Source organism: Pygocentrus nattereri, chromosome 11 (assembly GCF_015220715.1).
Source record: "Pygocentrus nattereri isolate fPygNat1 chromosome 11, fPygNat1.pri, whole genome shotgun sequence".
In the NCBI taxonomy this organism is placed as follows: Eukaryota; Metazoa; Chordata; class Actinopteri; order Characiformes; family Serrasalmidae; genus Pygocentrus; species Pygocentrus nattereri.
In genome coordinates this window covers 36090668-36110236 of record NC_051221.1, presented here as the reverse complement: position 1 = coordinate 36110236, position 19569 = coordinate 36090668, and the positions used below count along the sequence as shown (strand labels likewise).

Genomic DNA, 19569 nt, shown 5'->3' with positions numbered 1-19569 from the left:
CTGGAGTTCAATCCCCCACCTGGGTAAGCACCCTACACTATACCAATAAGAGTCCTTAGGCAAGACTCCTAACACTGCCTTCGCCTACCTGTGTAAAATGATCAAATTGTAAGTTGCTCTGGATAAGAGTGTCAGCCAAATGCCATAAATGTAAAACATACAGAACTGAAGCCTGATTTCCTACTGACCACTCAACTGCTCAAACAATTTATAACAAAAGCAGCACTGACTGCTTTGCTCAGGATGTTACCTTTGTGCTGTACACTTCAGCTCTTGAAAGCCCCTGTAAATTATAACATGACCAGACATATAACCCATCTGCTACATGCTTCAGAAACATCTGAAAACACATCTTTTAATCTACTTCTACTTTTCGGGGGCAGTTGTGGGCTGGAGGTCAGGGAACTGGCCCTGTAACCGGAAGGTTGCTGGTTCGATTCCCATTGCCGACAGGCCATGACCTGAGGTGTCCTTGAGCAAGACACCTAACCCCCAACTGCTCCCCGGGCGCTGTGAATAGGGCTGCCCACCGCTCTGGGCAAGTGTGCTCACTGCCTCTTAGTGTGTGTGCTCACTAGAGTGTATGTGGTGTTTCACTTCAAGGATGGGTTAAATGTGGAGGTGGAATTTCCCTGTTTGTGGGATTAAAAAAGTATCACTTAACTTATTACAATTTTAGCTTCATTTTTAAACACACTATTTCAAATAAAAGCACTTTGAGCTGTTATGGGTGAAAAGCTCTCTGTAAATGAAAGTATTATTTTATAAAGTCGCTTTGTTTCTTGTAGGCTGCTGTTGAAGGCTTTGAGACTTCAGTTCTTCCCTGCAATGTTTCGCGTTTTGTTCAGGCGCACAGAACGATCCTGTTGTGTTGTGGGGTCCTAACTGCGACAGCAGTGAGAGGAGAAAGTAACCCATCCCGCTGAAACCACCTTAATGCCCTTTTACGCGTTTTGAAGGTAAGATAACGTTATTAACTAAAGGCAGCGGGGTCTAAGGGTTATAATGAGACTTTGTGCAGGTTGGCGTCTGTACTGTCGGAGCTGCTAGCGGCTCGGCGGTGTTTACAGTCTCCTCTGAGGATGGCCTGAGATTCAGACGAGCTGAGGAGTCGTTGCTGACGCCGTTCACCGCCCTCTCATTTACGGACAGGCCGTAGAGACGCACGGTTTAAAACGATAACTCGAGTTTGTTGGTTGTCCGTCATTAGGGTGTTATTAAACGCTGTTTACTGAATGCCATGCGGGTGCGTAAAGTTTACAGCAGCTAGCACGTAAGCTAGCTTAGCTGTTAGCTGTTTAGGTTTCTGTGGCTGAGCTCTTAGCTTAGCTTAGCTTAGCTGCTAATGGGCATATGTGCTAACCTGTGACCGTCAATGAGGCTGAAGTCTTTTTCTTGTTAACCGGTTTGTTGTTCGAATTTTCCCGTTTCAGCTTAAACGGTGCAGCAGCTAGCCTACATTCTGGCGCTGCACAATTTAAGGTGGAACGGGACGTTCAAACGAGCCAGCTGGCGAGTAAGAGGCTGACTCCAGCCTCGTTGCGCCTCACGGGTTAGGGTTTTTTCAGTGCTTCGGCGCAAATAGCTTTCTTGTGTATATCGACAACTTGTAGTGTATTTAATTGATTATTACCTCTAGAAAAGCAACGTTGATTCATTGCGATTTTTTGGTGATTCTGCGTAGATAAAACGAACGACAGTGCAAAAAACTACGAAACCCGACGGCGTGGCTTTAGTTGGCGGTAGCTAACGCGAGCTAACTTTGTGATGTTTTGCAGAAGACCGCGCAGCTGTCACTACGCGCTACAAGTGCAGCCCGCTGCCCTCTCCGGTTAGCCGATATGGTGTGTATGTGACTTTATCAACTACCATGATGGGCGACGTTAACCCTGACGAGGCGTTGTAGTCAGTTAAATCAACGGAAACGCTAGCTAGCCACCACCGGGGTCAACTTTAGTGTTACAGAAACCACTCGCTCTTAGCACGTTGGCTAAGTTATTAGTAAAAACTTCAGTAGGTTACGTTTTGCAGGTTTAAACATCACGTTAGGTGTCCCCTCAGGCCGTTATCCCTCACAGACCACGCTTAAGACCACTGGAAAGCAAACATGAAGGTCAGGTTAACGGCCAGTTTGTTGTTATTGTAGCAGTGTGCTACCAAAAGTCAGTTAGTTACGTGGTGAAGTTTATTAAACAGCTAGAAAATGATAAATTAATCTCAGGTTTTTCTTTTTTAGCTTTAGCAGAATGCCTGCTGAACGCAAAAAGTCAGTGAACATGGATGAGAAGGAAACAAGCTCCTTCAGCAACAAGGAGAAAGAGCGAGACAGAGAAGGGGAGAGGCGACCAACCTCCTCCAGAGAGAAGGGCAAGGAGGAAGGCAAAATGAGTGGCAAGAAAGACGGCATCAAGTCTGCAGATGACAAGAAGCGAAGAGTAGAGGAGGAGAAGAGAAAGAAGGAAGAGAAGGAGCGGAAGAAGAAAGAAGAAGAAAAGCAGAGGGCTGAGGAAGAGCAGAAGAGAAAAGAGGAAGAAGAGAAAAGGCAGCAGGAGGAGCAAGAAAAGAAGCTGCTTGAGGAGGAAGCAAAACGGCAGAAGGAGGAGGCGGCGGCTCAGTTGAAGTAAGATTTCTGAAGGTTTTTGGGATAAGGGATGGCCGCTGATAATGTCTTCCACATTGACGTTCTCTGTTGACTGGAGATTTATGTGGAGAAGCTGTGCATGCATAATAAAATGATATTTCACAGTGCATGGTGTGTAATGCAATATTTAGTTTTTCAGAGGTTTAATAAGCTGGATTAGTGTTAAAAAGCACCAGTAGTGCAATATTTTATTTATTATAATAAATTGAGGGAAATATTTTTAAATATATAACATTTCTCATACTGCACTGTACCAAATCCAGTTAAACAGGTCTATTAACCCTTTGTAAAGGAACATGCAGTAGGTCCACGTTCTTAAAGTACTGACTAAATCTCTGATGTGCTCAGAAAATCATGCAGATATAATGTGTCAAAATATCTATAAATATATTCATATCCTCTACCTCTAGTTGTACAGCACTGCATTATTTGATATCTTTTGTAATCAGTCTTGAGATGAAACACTCCTGTCTGTCACTTAGCGCTGTTGTGACTGGTTGTTACTAATGGGTTTTTGCTGGTAGGGAGAAAGAGGAAGCTCAGCAGTTGCACCAGGAGGCATGGGAAAGGCATCAAAGCAGGAAGGAGCTGCGAGGGAAAAACCAGCATGCGCAGGAAAGCCGTCCCGAGGAGGCCTTCTTCAGCCGTCTGGACTCCAGCCTCAAGAAAAACACTGCCTTTGTCAAGAAACTCCGCACACTCACAGAACAACAGCGTGACTCCCTCTCGCATGACTTTGCTTCCCTTAACCTCAGCAAGTACATTGGCGAGGCTGTCAGTTCGCTGGTGGAGGCCAAGCTGAAGATTTCAGATGTGGGCTGTGCCGTGCACCTGTGCTCTCTGTTCCACCAGCGCTATGCAGATTTTGCCCCACTTCTGCTGGCTGCCTGGAAGAGGCACTTTGAGGCCCGTAAAGAGGAGAAGTCTCCAAACGTGAGCAAGCTGCGCACAGACCTGCGCTTCATTGCTGAGCTGACCATAGTGGGTCTCTTTACTGATAAGGAAGGTCTGTCACTCATCTACGAGCAGCTGAAGAACATCATCGGTGCTGACCGTGAGACTCATACTCACGTTTCGGTGGTGATAAGCTTCTGCAAGCATTGCGGAGATGACATTGCTGGCCTGGTGCCTCGTAGAGTGAAGAGTGCAGCGGAGAAGTTCAACCTGACATTCCCTCCTAGTGAGATTATCAATACAGAGAAGCAGCAGCCTTTCCAGAACTTGCTGAGAGAATATTTCACCTCTCTCACCAAACACCTGAAGAAAGATCACAGAGAGCTTCAGAACATTGAAAGGCAGAACAGGTTAGTAAATGACATCATGGATCTAGTGTAGTTTTTGTTTAATGATGCCTCAGCAACAGCAGAGCTTCTTAAACTTTGCTTAAAAGAATGGCTTGGTTAAAAAAATGAATAAATGTGTGTAATTTTCCACGTATTCCAGATTTTGTTGGTCAGACATATTTGCTGTCCGCATTTTGTTCTTTAGTTTTAACCTTTAAGGCTGATATTGCTAACCATCACTAGAAATCAGTCCATCCACCCATCCACCCATCCACCCATCCATCCACCCATCCACCCATCCATCCATCCATCCGTCCATTATCTTCCGCTTCATAACTGCATAACATTTATTTGTGTAGTGTTACAAATTCAGTGAAATGAGCAAACATTTAGCACATTAGCCCAGTCTCACCTAAGAACTCTGCTCTTCCAGAGAACAATAAATGTAATCAAAAATTGTTTTGAAATATTGGGAAATCTAAATATCCGTCATATGGCAACAGATTTTTTAACGCAGGTTTCTGTTGATACAAATTTGATTGCAATATTATCGTGCATCACTGTTTAGGACACAGTATTTCTTAATGGAAGCTATTACAAATGATAACAATAGGCATTTTAGACAGCAAGTTTTGGATTCCGACTTGTCTGCCGAATCTAGCTCCATGAAATCATGACCTGTAGCATCCGTATGCCTGCGTCAGGTGCATGCGTGTGAAAGAGGGTCAGAATTCAGAAAAATAATTGTCTAAAATGGCCCCCCGTGTGAAGTTTTGTTCATTTTATTAGTTCACAGTAAGTCTGGGCTAAGTGGAAAATTATGTAGATTAGATTTTTTTTTGGCAAATCACTCGTTTTAATTTTCTCTATTTTTCTCTCAGGCGTATCCTGCACTCTAAAGGAGAGTTGAGTGAGGACAGGCATAAGCAATATGAGGAATTTGCCACATGCTATCAGAAGCTGCTGGCTAACACTCAGTCTCTGGCTGATTTACTGGATGAAAACATGCCTGATCTGCCACAGGATAAGACTGTCCAGGAAGGTATAGACACTTGCAATGACATTTGAGACAATTGCATTCATTTGAGACTGTCCAGTGTCTGTGGTTCTTTACATATGGTTTGCTACTTGAGTGTGCTGTAGCTACATAGTTCACATACACTGTAAACAGTAATTTGGTTGTCATCTTTATACAGTGTTCACAGTTGATATATTTAAGTATATTTCACAGGCAAGTGTAGCTAACTTTGGAACTAACTTGACAGCTTTGTCAAGGGGGGGGGGGGGGGGGGGGTGACTGGTAGTCCTGTCACATGTATCATTATAAGTATTGTACTATGAGTATAACGAATATCATATTGTGAGCTAGTTGTAAATCCCCTGCCCTACAGTAAGGTGTGTGTCATGTTGCAGAGCACGGTCCAGGCATTGACATCTTCACTCCAGGGAAGCCTGGAGACTATGAACTTGAGGGCGGAATCTGGGAGGACGAGGATGCGCGAAACTTCTATGAAAACCTGGTGGACCTGAAGGCTTTTGTACCTGCCATTCTGTTCAAGGACAATGAGAAGGCCAGCCAGAGCAAAGACAAGGACGAGAACAAAGGTAAAGAAGTTATCCAAAGATCCATTGAATTTCAGTGTAGCTGTGTCAGGAGATGAATGGCAGTTTAGTTACATTGAACTGGATTCTTTCCTCCTCCTGCAGAGATCAAGGAGGGACGTGAAGGGAAGGAGACGAGCAGCACTGAGGAGCTGGAGCTGGAGCTAGAGGCTCTGGACATTACTGATGACCCTCTGGAGCTTGAAGTTGCTGATGAAGCTGAGAGTGAAGAATTAGCCAAGAAACTCCTGGATGAGCAAGGTGGATACATACAAACATGCATAGATGTGCTGGGGCAGCTACAAATATGCAGTAAAATTTGGTGATTCAAATTAAAACAGAAAAGCCATGTGAAGTACTGGGACGATTTTATGAAAGTAAGCACACTAGCAGTGCATCGAAAGAGAGCAAGATAAGCCTTTTTTCATGTCCATCTAATGAAACGGTCCTTTCTTGTCAAAGCAGCTGCAATATCTCAAACTGTAGTCAGAACTAAGGCTATCAAGCCTGTATTTCTCACTGTGTATTAGAGCTCATTTTAATTGCCCGATGCAATCCAAATGCTTTTCCTAATGCTCTGAATGGCCAATTAGCTTGCTTTCAACGCAATTATTTCGGAGAATAAACGAGAGCACGCACTCTAGAAAGGTTGCTGTCAAGAGCAGAAAGAAACTTATTAAAACTGCACTGGGCATTAAGATTAACACAGCTGAGTTAAGCACATGGTATAAAGCTTTTTGGAGCTAAAAACATTTTCAGTAGTTAAAAAGGTGTTGTTGTTTTTTTTTTGTTTTGTTTTTTTTTCTCCTGCACTACTCATGAGTGACGCTGATGCAGTCTCAACCACCTTGTCAGGGTTGCCAAGTTGAACAGGATTCCTCGGAAGGGCATTTTGTGCCACTTGCTGTGAGGAGTGGCATAAAATGTAATTGTTTCATTATTAAGTAATACTAATTGATAACAACAATATTACTAATAATAACTAATAAAAAATAAAGCTTAGATAAATACTAACAATTAACTAACTGAAAAATAAGACCGATTAAAAAATTTTCATTTATTAAGTGAAACCTATCTTAAGCCTTTCTTATTCTTATAGAATATTTGAAAAATGTATAGATTATTAAGAAAATTAAAAATTCAGTAGTTGCAGCCCTAAAGTGCACACACCAACACTAGTCTATATTTCTGTGATGTCAAACGTATGGAAATGTCTTTAAGGAATAAGGTTAGGGTCAGAGAGAACTCCATTCACAGGCTTTGTCCATGTCCTCTCAGCTTTGGTGCTGCACATTATGTAGTATCAGACCACATGTTAGAATTACGCTGGCATTTCCTTTGGTATTTACCAAGAAAAAAATTAAAAATATAAAAATATAGTCAATACTAAAGAATTTCTTAGTACAGATTACCTGAAAGCACTAATGTTAATATCACGTTATCATATAACCTGATGTCTTGTAGGGGTGTTGCAATGCGTTGTGACTGTGAGAATGAGCATTCGAAAAATAATAAGCTGTGCATTAACATGGACAGTCAAAGTCTTTCTTCTGTTGAATTTTGTTCACAATATTGTGAGAATGTGAAATCATGAACTCAGTATTGAGAATCCATTCATCTTAGACTGAATGTACCGTTACTCCTACTGTCTTGTCATTCACTTGTAGGGAAATATTCAAGGCCACATTCTCATCAGACTGCTTCAGGTAGTTTTTCATTGTTTAAGGACAATTAAACAAACAAGGGCAATTTTAAAGTGTGTGTGTGTGTGTGTGTGTGTGTGTGTGTGTGTGTGTGTGTGTGTGTGTGTGTGTGTGTGTGTGTGTGTGTGTATATTAGGGACAGTTATGCCGTCACTTCAGTAGCTGTGTTTTTTTTTTTTTTTCTTCATTTAATGTGGCTGTCTGTGTGCACGTGTGTAGAACAAGAAGATGAGGAAGCCAGCACTGGATCTCATCTTAAACTCATCGTTGACGCCTTCATCCAACAGCTTCCCAACTGTGTCAATAGAGACCTGATTGACAAGGTAAACACACAGGCACATCATTCATACAAGAATATTCGGCTCGGCACTCATAAAACTATTTATTCAGCCCCGCCTGGTTTTATGATATCAGACTTCTTTAAATAGTATGTATAAATGAGAGTGGGTGTATCCCGTATGAACAATACTAGACCTGTCACACAAGACAGAACCAAAATATGTAGCTTGGTTGTCCTATGCCCTACTGGCTTTTGTGTGCTTTTTTCTAAATAGTATTCCTCAGTGTTTTCTTATTTAGGATTTGTTTTTAGGTAAGAGCAGAATCTACACACACTCAAGCACAAAGGAGCAAACAGTTCTGTGGTTTATGAGCACGTAATTAATCTGACAGACCTTTTCTTAGGACTATTTACAAGAGCACATTTAAGAAAAAACGTGGGAAGATATTGAAGAATGAAGCCTACTATTTCTTGCTGAAAAAAAGTGTCTCACATTAATATGAATAACATATGAAACGATTGTAATGCTTTATGAACCTTCATTTGACAACAAGGTTAAATGATGGGACTACTTGTGTAATATAGTGCACTGTAACTTGTTTTTGTGTTTTGTCTTATTTTAAAATATCAGAAATTAAACTCTTTATTAAACTTTGCATGATTACTTCCAGGCGGCAATGGACTTCTGTATGAATATGAACACTAAATCTAACCGCAGGAAGCTTGTTCGTGCCCTCTTCACTGTTCCTAGGCAAAGGTGTGTTAACTCTCCTTTCCATTTACCTTGAACACATTAAATGAACATCAGTCTGTTTTTACACTAGATGGAGCTGTTGCTTCTTTCATTTAATGTCACTCTAAGACAGAGATCTCAGGTCTTATCCACTTATCCAGTCTTGTCAAGCAGAAGCACACTTGATTCCACCTCTTTAGTTAGTTGATCTCTTAAAATTTGGCACTAAAATTTGCAGAAAACGATTAAATAAAGTTTTATTTAAGTGTGTTTGCTGTAGAGTAACAGCTCTAGAACATTGGCAGTTAGACATTTAACTGATCCAATGGTTTGTTTATTACATGTTTTAAATATGTTTCCATCTCATGCTATTAGGCTGGATCTGTTGCCGTTCTACTCAAGGCTGGTGGCGACTCTGCACCCCTGCATGTCAGATGTTGCAGAGGATCTCTGCTCCATGCTGAGGGGAGACTTCAGATTCCATGTGTGTATCTGCCTCGTTGTCTTTCATTATCTAAGTAATACTAAGTTAAGACATCCTCTCTAAAGAATACATTTCTGCACATTTTAATGCATAATTACTGTTTATTTTCTGAATATAACAATGTTAAAAATAACTCCAATAAAGAGAAATGATGCACTAAAATTAGCAGAAAAGTGTTTTATTTAGGTGTTTTATATAGAGAAAAAATGAAGACATGTACTTTCACCAGGTTATTTAAACTTTTGTATACAAACTCTTCATTTCTTCTGTAGGTAAGAAAGAAGGACCAAATCAACATTGAGACCAAGAATAAGACTGTGAGGTTTATCGGGGAGTTGGCCAAATTCAAAATGTTTTCGAAAACAGACACTCTGCATTGTCTGAAGGTGTGTAAACTTTCCACAGCAAGAGTCACAACTGCATATTTTCACTTTGTAGAAGGTAACTGTGTGTATGTGTGATCTGTAGATGCTGTTGTCTGATTTCTCTCATCACCATATTGAAATGGCCTGCACTCTGCTTGAGACATGCGGGCGCTTTCTCTTCAGGTCGCCAGAATCTCACCTGCGTACCAGCGTTCTACTGGTGAGACACATATACAGACGTGCATACGTAAACACACACTGAGCAAGTCACATGCTTTGCGATAGCTCTCAGTTCTTTCCTATCCATAAAGCACAACTGTGATACAAATCATGATGGTGGACTGATTCCTGTCACTGCTAGTCTTTGTCTATCAGCGTAAGAAAATGTTGTTACATAGCACGGACACTTTTTCTGCTCTCTTCCCCCACCCCCCTCTCCTTGTTCTTTGCCTTTCTCAAGTGTGCTGCCCCAAAAACCTGTCAGATTAATCACCAGCATTCATCAACTGTATCTGCTTTATCCAAGAGCACAGATCAGCTCCCTAATACATGATCAGACACTAGGCTTAACCTGATTCTTTTAATTAACTCAGTTTCATTAACCCAGTGCACTTCACTCCTTTTAATTATACACTCAGTTCTGTCACATGTCTACATCACGCACTGCATTTGTGCCTTTTAGGAACAAATGATGCGTAAAAAACAGGCGCAACATCTGGATGCGCGGTATGTGACTATGGTGGAGAATGCCTACTACTACTGCAATCCACCACCCATGGAGAAAACTGTGCGCAAGAAGAGGCCTCCACTACAGGAGTATATTCGCAAGCTGCTCTACAAAGATCTGTCTAAGGTTACCACTGAAAAGGTTTGTACTTGGCTTCTGTAGCACTCTTGTCACTCTCTTCTGTTTTATCTCACTTTCCCTTACATACACTAGCACTGTTGCTCAGTACAGTCAGACCAACAGGTCAGCAAGTTATTTTGTTATTTTTGTGCATTACAAAGCAAGAAGGTATCAGAAATCTTTTTTGTATATGTTTGTGTTTTAGGTTTTGAGACAGATGCGAAAGTTGCCCTGGCAGGATCCAGATATGAAGAGTTATCTGATTTGCTGCATGGTGAACATATGGAATGTGAAGTACAACAGCATTCACTGTGTAGCTAACTTGCTGGCTGGTCTAGTTGCATACCAGGAGGATGTGGGTATACATGTAGTGGACGGGGTGCTGGAGGACATCCGTCTTGGCATGGAAGTACGTGTGTCTGCGTGTGCACCTGCATGCTTAATTGTAGCACCAGGAGACATGATGGATAGATTTATGACCAGTCTGACCAGTCTGTGTTTTTCCTGTGTACTTTTGTTTCTGTATTTTTTTTTTTTGTCATGTTGTTTGTTGTGTGTCAAAGCAATAATAGTAAGAAAGCAATCTTTATGTTCTGGTTCTTAGGTGAACCAACCAAAGTTTAACCAGCGGCGTATTAGCAGTGCAAAGTTTCTGGGGGAGCTCTACAACTACCGCATGGTGGAGTCAGCTGTGATCTTCCGCACCCTTTTCTCATTCATTTCATTCGGTGTGAGCACTGATGGCACGCCCAGTCCTCTGGACCCTCCTGAGCACCTGTTCCGCATCCGCTTGGTCTGCACCCTGCTTGACACATGTGGGCAGTATTTCGACCGTGGCTCCAGCAAGAGAAAGCTTGACTGCTTCCTCATCTATTTCCAGGTTTGAGGGTTATCAGGTTATCATGAATGTTTTTTTTTTTCATACATTTAAAGAGGAACCATCATGTTTAGCTATTTTTAATTAGTGGGAGCTGCTGTGTAATTTTGCCCTCAAAGATAAAACTTGGAAGTGCTGGCACAAACGTTTGGTAACATTTTCAAATGAACACTTTCTGGCTAAATATGCTAGCACATTTGGTTTTAAGTAATTACCAGTGGCACCTGACTCATGTTTTCTTTTGTGAGCGGAAATGTTTCTGTCAGTAATGTCTGGCTGGCAGAAGTTCAGGGAACGATTGAGTTCAGTCTTAAGGTGTTGCCAGTTTAAAAAAAAACAAAGTTCAGGAAATCCATGAAATGTTTTAAGGGTCTTAACGCACACCACTGTTTCTTAATGCATTGAATGGTGTAATTTACTCAAAGAATTTCACTTCCTTTTAAAATCTTTTTAAAAATTTAAAGTTTTTTTTTTAATTTATAAAGATTTGTTTAGTAAACAGAACAGTTAAATCACTGACTGCGTGGATGGTTCTTTTTCAAATGTTTTATATTTAACACATCTTTCATTTTTTGTTTATTTGTGTTGGAGCACAAGCGCTCATGTGCAGCACTGTTACCATTTATATAACGAAATGTTAAATTAGTAACATAATTTAAAATGTGAATATGCGCTCTATAAGCATGTGATTCAAATTTGCTAAAAATGTTTTGACCAGTCAGCGTTGACAGAACAAGTTAAAATGTGTGTGTGTGTGTGTGTGTGTGTGTGTGTGTGTGTGTGTTTTGTAGAGGTATATCTGGTGGAAGAAGAGTTTAGAGGTATGGACTAAAGATCACCCCTTCCCCATTGATATTGACTACATGATCAGTGATATGCTGGAGCTTTTGAGGCCCAAAATGCACCTGTGCAGCTCACTGGAGGATGCCTGTCGACATGTCACTGAACTCGAAAGAGAGGTCCTCGTCAAACTGGGTAATTCACCACCTCTTTTCTATGTGCACGCGCGTGTGTGTGGTTATTGTGCTAGTCATCCCAGTTCTGTGTTTCTGTCATCCCTGCTAAGCAGCATTCCTGTGTGTGTATGTGTGGTAGTTCAGTGACTCATTTTCAGGGTTGTTCATTGTGCCTGGCCTCCTTTCATTCATTCTCTCTTCACACCTACATACCTGAAGAAGAGAGAGAGAAAATGTTGCATTCCTTCAGCACATGTAATGGTATCATGCCTGCAGTGGCAACAGAACACCTTTAACGCTGCACTCTCATATCACTGTTTAACTTGGAATGCAGTCACGCCTGTGTCTGTATAGATGGGCTTATTGTTTATTAAAGGAGCTTCTTCTTGCAGCACAGGCAGATATAATAGGAATCTTTTTATGTCTTCTTGTTGTGTTTCAAAGAGGGTACTAATGTACCTCCTTTTCAGCCATAATGCAGAAAGAAAAACTCTGGTTTTCTGTAAAATATATTTTTAAAATCATGTTTGCTTGTAGAGGCTTTAGTAACATGAAGTTATGGCACTGTTGATTGTTCATGATCGTTTTTGTCTTTGTCAAAAAGTTTGTTAGCCCCCTTTTACCCTGTTCTTCAGTGGTTAGGACCTCCATGGACCCTCCCAAAGCAGGTACTGTTTGGGTGGTGGATCAATCTTAGCACTGCAGTAACACTGACATGGGGGTGATGTGTTGGTGTGAATTGTGCTGGTACGAGTGAATCAGACACAGCAGTGCTGCTGGAGTTTTTAAACACTGTCCACTTATTGTCCACATTATTAGACGCTCCTACCTTGTCAGTCCACCTTGTAGATGTAAAGTCAGAGACGATAGCTCATCTGCTGCTGCACAGTTTGTGTTGATCATCCTCTAGTCCTTCATCAGTGGTCACAGGATGCTGCCTACAGGGTGCTGTTGGCTGGATATTTTTGGTTGGTGGACATTTCTCAGTCCAGCAGTGACACGGAGGTGTTAAACTCCAGCAGCACTGCTGTGTCTGATCTAATCACACCAGTGCAACACACACTAACACACCAACACTACATCAGTGTTACTGTAGTGCAGAGAATGATCCAGCCCCCTAATAGTAGCTGTGTGAGGGTTGATTTTTTTTTTTTTTTTTTTTTTGTGTGTGTACATATGTGCGAAAGAGAGAGTTGTGTCTGTTTTGTGAATCACGTTTTGCTTTTGTCTCATTCTTCCATTTGTGTGACCAATAGAATGCAGTTCTGGTTTGCTACAGAGCCTTTGCACGGATTAGGTCAAAGCATCCGGTGCACATTCCGCTCATAGTTAGTAATGTAAACCCAGTTAAGAGTCCTTAAGTTGTGTTTATGGGTGAGAATGCTGCCATATCTTCAGATTACAGAGGCAAAGAACATTAAAATATGACTAGATGTATTCATATTACTCGGTGCAATAATACATTGTTTGTAATTGTAAGTCATAACTGTTGAGGTAGCTTCTGAATATGAAAGGAAATTTGAATAAGCAAGATAAGCCCATGAAAGTGAAACAGGACGTCTATTGGCCTAAGTGCACGCAATAGACAAAAGACTCATTCCAGCTGCATTGTAAATGCCTCAGCCCTTAGATATGACTGCTATTGTTCTCATAATCGACATGGCAAACATTGTGTGTGTTGGGGTGTGTATGTGTCCAGGCTTGGCCATGGAGAAGGATGGTCGTTGTTCCAGCGCCATGGGGGAGGGAGAGGCTTTAGATGAGGAAGACGAGGATGATGATGATGAAGGTGGAGCAGAGACGGAAGAGCAGTCTGGAAATGAAAGCGAAATGAATGAACCAGAAGAAGAGGTAAGAAGAACAGAACAGAGTGACACATTTTAGGTTTCAAATTTTGTACTTTTATTTTAGAATGTTGTAACTGATTGTAATAACATTCAGTATGTGCTCTTTTTGTGACTATAATATTTGGGCTGTTTTCAAATGTAAATATCAAGAGTACTGGTGTATGGTTTTAACTGTCTGTATTCCACTACTGGGTAAATAGTTCTTCCAGTCACATTTGGTTTTAGTGCATTTTAAATTATGATTCTAAATCATACTGTAATAAAACAAGAGTTGACATATTGTGACCCATTTAGGTGTTTTTTTTTTTTTTAAAGAATTAAATATAATTTTTGTGAAATCAGAAATTTACACTAGTCTGACACAGCGTTGCCATCCCACACCCGACAGAGTGTGAGAGAATGTGTTCTGAGTGGAGCACTATTGCAGAAATGCCATTTCTGAAATAGTTATTTTTCAATGTGTAGTGACTTGTAATGTTATAGACTGAAGGAAGGTGGTCTTGCACTCCTGCTGTAATGCCTGGTCCGAATTCAGGATGATATGGCCCAGGTTTGTGTGTTCTGTCAATTCTGTCTGTATCACAGACGCAGAAACTAAACATACAAACAGAGCAGAACGGAAATGCTGGTGTAAACATCCTTGGAGAGCTTTTGTGAGATTCCTTTCTTGCATTCAAGATTATGACCCTGTACACATGCAGGAAGGCTCAGAGAATGAGGAAGAGGAGCGGGAGGAGGAGGAAGAGAACACGGACTACCTGACCGACTCCAACAAAGAGAACGAGACAGACGAGGAGAACAATGTAAGCATACCGCAGATCTGATGATGGGGGGGGCAAGCAGGAAATTTATTGAAAAACAGTTGCTGTGAATAAAAATGTTTGTGCTGCTGCTGTGTAGGAGGTGATGATTCGAGGCGGAGGTCTGAAACATGTGGCCTGTGCTGAGGATGATGACTTTATTCAGGCTCTGGACAAGATGATGCTGGAGAACCTGCAGGTATGTGCCCTAACCTTGAACATTTCTGCACAGTTCTAACCTTACATTTCTAAGTTGTATGTTTTATTAATGTTTATTGGCATTAGCAGAAATACACATGGGAAAGACGACAGGTGTCTGCGTCGGCCTGCAATTCATATTGGTGCATCCCTAGTTCCTAGTTGTTTTCAAAAAGGTTTAACAGCTTGTAAAGCATCGTCTCAGTCTTTATAGGCAACTTGGCTGTTTGCAAAGGAGGACACTTCCTTAGTCCAAGAACTGTGCTGTGTTGGACTTCTGTTTTTCCTATATATGTGGAAGCCTTTGATTAAATTGTCTTTTATGTGGAACCAAGTATTTAATGTCTGTGTGCTCGTGTGTGTGGGTGAATAGCAGCGCAGCGGGGAAGCAGTGAAGGTGCATCAGCTTGATGTTGCTATTCCACTGCATCTGAAGAGCCAGCTAAAGAAAGGCCCTGCACCTTCTTGTACAGCAGAGACCGACACAGACATCAACGACACCATGCAGTTTGTCATGCTGACCAGGAAAGGCAACAAACAACAGGTCTGTGTGTGTGTGTGTGGGAGTGTGTGTGTTGGCTGTGGAATGTGTGGTTTTGGTCCGAAGCGGTAGGGTGTGTTCAGGAAGTGGCTTTGGGAGAGTAAACTGTAGCACACAGAACCATGCACTGTTGAGAAGCTACTCACACACACAGCCCTCTACACTACTTGCTCCATGTTTCTGTGGACTTTCTACTTAATCTCACAGCAAACCCCTGCTGTCGTATTGCTGGTCGCCCACATTACATTATACTGTATTACTGATTCAAATAAACCTAGTTTGTGTGGACTAAAATCTTGTTCTCTGTAGTTTAAGATCCTGAATGTTCCACTGTCATCTCACCTGGCCGCCAATCACTTCAACCAGCAGCAGGCAGAACAAGAGGAGCGCATGCGTATGAAGAAGCTCACTTTGGACATCAATGAGCGACAGGAACAGGAGGACTACCAGGGTGAGGAGACAAAAACTGGGGTTACGTAGGTTATGTTAACATTAACAAGTGGCACAAATCCTCCTATTTTGCCTAAATGTAACAGGTATTTTGTTTTCAAATCGATTTAGGCCATGTTCAGACAGACAGCTCAGATCAGATTTGAGCAGGGCAGATTTTCTTTTTCCAAACATATTTAACCCCATTTGTGGGGGCTTTTCAATCTGAATCAAATCAGATTTATGGATATGTGAATTAGCTTGACCAGTCAGATCAAATTTCATATGTTTTTTGTTTGTCAGCAGCATACATTCAGATATTATAGCTTAAACACAGATAGTAGAACTTTTCACATTTAGGTAACATTATGTACTTTTGTAGTTTACAGTGACTGCTTCATTCAATTTGAAATCAAAGCCTGTCTAAACTGTTATAGCCTATAGCTTGTTAGCAATTTGGTGACCAGGTCAGCCTACACCAATAACACATTCTGTTCTTGCTGTTGTTAATATCAAGTGAAACACCACTATGAAATATAATGTAATTGTTCTAGGAGTTAGTTGTCATCATTTGTTTGCTAAGTTTTTCTCCTACCTAGTCAGTTGCAGCTTTACTACAGCAACCAGTTTGGATATGCAAGCAAATGCTACTAGTCTGGCAATTGTAACTCTTTGCTTGTAACTGAATTTGAATCATTGGTCTAAAAAGTAAGCAACAAATCCAGTTTGCTCGAGTGTGAACAAAGCATATGCAATAACATAACATTATCAAGTCAATTGATACATCGATTGAGCAATAAGGCTTATGTGACCACTTATTTGAAGCACAATTTACATTAGCTTTACGTTACTATAAATATCCTTGCCTGTGCTTTTATTGACTTAATTTGTGTGTACAAACAGAGATGATGCAGTCGCTAGCTCAGAGACCTGCACCTGCCAACACAAACCGAGAGCGCCGGCCACGCTATCAGCACCCTAAAGGGGCTCCTAATGCAGACCTGATATTCAAGACCGGGGGGAGGTAAGACATGCTGAAAGAAAGTATATATGGCGTATATGCTGCTATATATGTGTATCTGTGACGTATGTTGACTGTGGTCAGACTCACGGTATGCTGTGAGTAATTGCTGGTTGCTGTATCTGTGGGCAGAGAGGAGAGTAGGGCGAGCCAGAGGCGCAGTCGAGTGACTAAAATTGGAGGGAGAGAGGCAACACAGCTAGGAAAGCAGCCATGCTGATACAGCCCATCCAGCATCAGTCATCAAGCCTGAAACTGCCCCTATACATCTTACTCACATCAGTCTGCTGTGGCAGTTCCAGCAGAGACTTAAGAGACTGACAGTTGTCAACCTCTCTACAGCAGTTTCATCTATACCACAGATGCCAGACAGTCAAGATCAGACAATGTTATCTAAAGACTGAATAATTTTGTTTTTGCTTAAGAAGCATATGTAAATAAAGCATGTTTATCACTTACATGTTTCTGTTGTTCGATGTCCGATATAATTTCTCTATGACAAAAATGTCTGTCCAACATTGTTTATGCAATAAATATGTTTTGCATGTGTATTTTAGGTTGTGGCTCTGTCTAACTGAACAAGAGTGCACATAAACACTTGCATCCACATGCAAATATCTATCTGCGCATTGGTGCTGCTGCACATCACTGTACGAAGGGACATGGACTTCAGTGATGTGTCTGTTTCGGGGGTGTTATTGTGGGCTGCTCACAGTAAACCTGCTATTCTGCTTTGTAGGAGACGCTGATTGAGCGAGTGAGTGATCGCGTGAAGGAGAGAGAGAAACAGAAAGCGAGAGCATGGTGCACTTGGTCTTCCCTGTACTGGCAGGGAGTGCGCACCTGCTACAGACAGACCTACAGACTCCAACCTCACCATGGCAACCTGAGAGGAGAGCGAGCGAGAGAGAGGAGGAAAGATGAGCATCATCAGCGGCAGAGCTGGAGGAATTCCACCTCCAGCACCGCTCACACACAGACACGGACAGACCCACACATATACATGTACAGATAGACGGTGAGACGGACAGACCGACAGGCTCCAGAGCGAAGACTGAGGCGTGTGTGGTTGTTTGTGATGGGCTCAGTGAGTGGTGTGAGAGAGTTTAGTTGTTTCTTCTTTAAACCGCTGGTAAATAGAGGAGCTCTCTCCTTTCTGCAGCGTTACAAACCACGAGTCAACCTCCACATCACACAATGATGAGGCGAACGTGGTACAGTGACCAAGCGAGAGATGCAAGAATGTAGTGCTGTTTGTGAAAATTAAAAACGAGGACTGAATCTTCACAAAGGCAGCTTGAAAGATGGAAGTGTGAGGGTACTGTGGGACGTGCTGCTTTCCTCAGCCGGAGCAGAGGAGGAGTTGATTGGAGGGAAATATCGTTTATTTTTTCATGGGCAAGCCTTCGACACATCTCCTGAGTTGTAGACCTTTTGCACTCCTAGATCTTCTCTTTCTTTCCGCTTTGTGCTGTACAGCAGCATTTCAGCAAATGAGCAAGTGCTTTCTCTGTAAAACGAGGCTGATTTTCAGATTAACTGATGGGTTTCTTTGTGATTTTCTCTCTGTTCAGTAGCTTATAATATCTTAATATATGAATGTGTACTTAGAGATGGCTTAGGCCAGCAATTCAAGCTGTCAGTGAATATTAATAATATTGCATTAAAGTGACTTAATTGCTGTGGACTTTGTATCTGATTGACCTCATCTGTTTGTCATTTCTGACTTAGTGATATCATGATGAGTACAGTACATCCTCCAAAACATGAAATATGGAAATGAAACACAAGCCTTGTGTATGAGTTAAGTAAATAAAGCGAGTCAGAGTGAGTTGATGTGTAATGTCTCTGTTCTAGAGGAACCCAGTGACTTTTTATTCACAGTAGTGATAGGAACCAGACATCTGAAAGTTCAGTCACAGAAAAATATTGCATGAAATGGTTATGAATGTCCTGCATTCTCAGCATTATGCATAAAAACTCAGAAGACGTGGAGTCATTTGCCATTTTGTGTAGCAGTGTTTCTCAACCCTGGTCCTGGAGGCCCATTGCACGGTTTAGTTTTTTTCTGCTCAGTGAGGTGGTGTTAATGTGCTGAGTATCTGGATCAGGTCTGTTGAGAGCAGGGAACACACTAAAATGTGCAGGGCAGTGAGCCTGGAGATGAGAAACCCATTTTTTATTAATTTATAGTAAAATCCCTGCTGGAAAGAAATTTTAAAAAGCATTAAACGTTTTACTTGGTCCCTGATTGTGTCCAGTAGTCAGTGATCGTATTTTGTGTTTTCCGGGTGGGTTGATATCAAAGTGTAAAGCAGAGGTCACCAAACATTTCCTTTCCCGCAGGGTGAAGTTCCAAACGTAATTCAGAAGTCCTTGATTGGCTGCATCAGACGCATTAGTGATAGGTGATGGAATGGGCAGCATGTTATTGCAGGTTGGAGCGAAACTCTACAGGAAAGTAGATCTCCAGGAGGAGGCGTGACCCCTGTTGTGAAGCTCTTTCACAACCCTGGGCCAGGAAACCCCTTCCAGCACATTTTGTGCTTTTCCTGCTTTAACACTCAACCATGGGCTGTTAATGAGCTTATCAGTTGGATCAGGTGAATTGGGAGCAGAGCAAACACTAAACAGTACAGGGCAGTGGGCCTCCAGGACCAGAGTTGAGAAACACTGAGAGATGCTAATGGTTCAACAGGTGTTCTGGGACTGAGTCTAGATCTATCCGACGGTTTTCTGTTGGGATGTGAAGGTGTCCTACAGGAAACTAGTGGTCGATATGTTATCAATGTCACTTCCCATTAGGAAGAAGCAGGTTCCTATTTTTTATTTTACATGTCTACAGTGCTCCTTCTCACATCAGACCACTCAGTAATGTTTACATCTCATTGACACAGTAAGTACATTGTGTAGAGATGTTTAAAAATAGGTTTAATTCCCTTTTGAATCAGTCATGTAGTCT

The 19569-nt window shown here is 41.7% G+C and overlaps 1 protein-coding gene across 5 annotated transcripts; it reads left to right on the top strand.

Moving 5' to 3' along the window:
* Window positions 1–836: 836 nt before the first annotated feature.
* Window positions 837–18438, top strand: upf2 (UPF2 regulator of nonsense mediated mRNA decay). 5 transcript variants are annotated; one of them, XM_037542767.1, is made up of 23 exons: window positions 837–959; window positions 2237–2620; window positions 3166–3945; window positions 4806–4966; window positions 5338–5529; window positions 5632–5787; window positions 7194–7232; window positions 7449–7552; window positions 8181–8266; window positions 8618–8726; window positions 8999–9112; window positions 9195–9311; window positions 9774–9959; window positions 10144–10347; window positions 10543–10818; window positions 11607–11790; window positions 13471–13622; window positions 14320–14421; window positions 14519–14617; window positions 14993–15160; window positions 15467–15608; window positions 16490–16610; window positions 17347–18438. In XM_037542767.1, the coding sequence occupies exons 2-23, from the start codon at window positions 2247–2249 to the stop codon at window positions 17354–17356; spliced, it is 3876 nt and encodes a 1291-aa protein (XP_037398664.1). In that variant the 5' UTR covers window positions 837–959; window positions 2237–2246; the 3' UTR covers window positions 17357–18438. The 5 variants fall into 5 exon arrangements, with proteins under 5 accessions (XP_037398664.1, XP_017571190.1, XP_037398666.1 ...); XM_017715701.2 differs by having other exon boundaries at window positions 14990–15160; XM_037542766.1 differs by lacking the exon at window positions 837–959 and adding an exon at window positions 1691–2113 and having other exon boundaries at window positions 14990–15160.
* The last annotated feature ends 1131 nt before the right edge of the window (window positions 18439–19569 follow it).

Coding starts and splice junctions, on each gene's coding strand:
- upf2 (XM_017715701.2), top strand. CDS start 2,247: ATGCCTGCTGAACGCAAAAAGTCAGTGAACATGGATGAGAAGGAAACA. Junction 7,553..8,180: donor ATAGAGACCTGATTGACAAG/GTAAACACACAG, acceptor GATTACTTCCAG/GCGGCAATGGACTTCTGTAT. Junction 8,267..8,617: donor TTCACTGTTCCTAGGCAAAG/GTGTGTTAACTC, acceptor TCATGCTATTAG/GCTGGATCTGTTGCCGTTCT.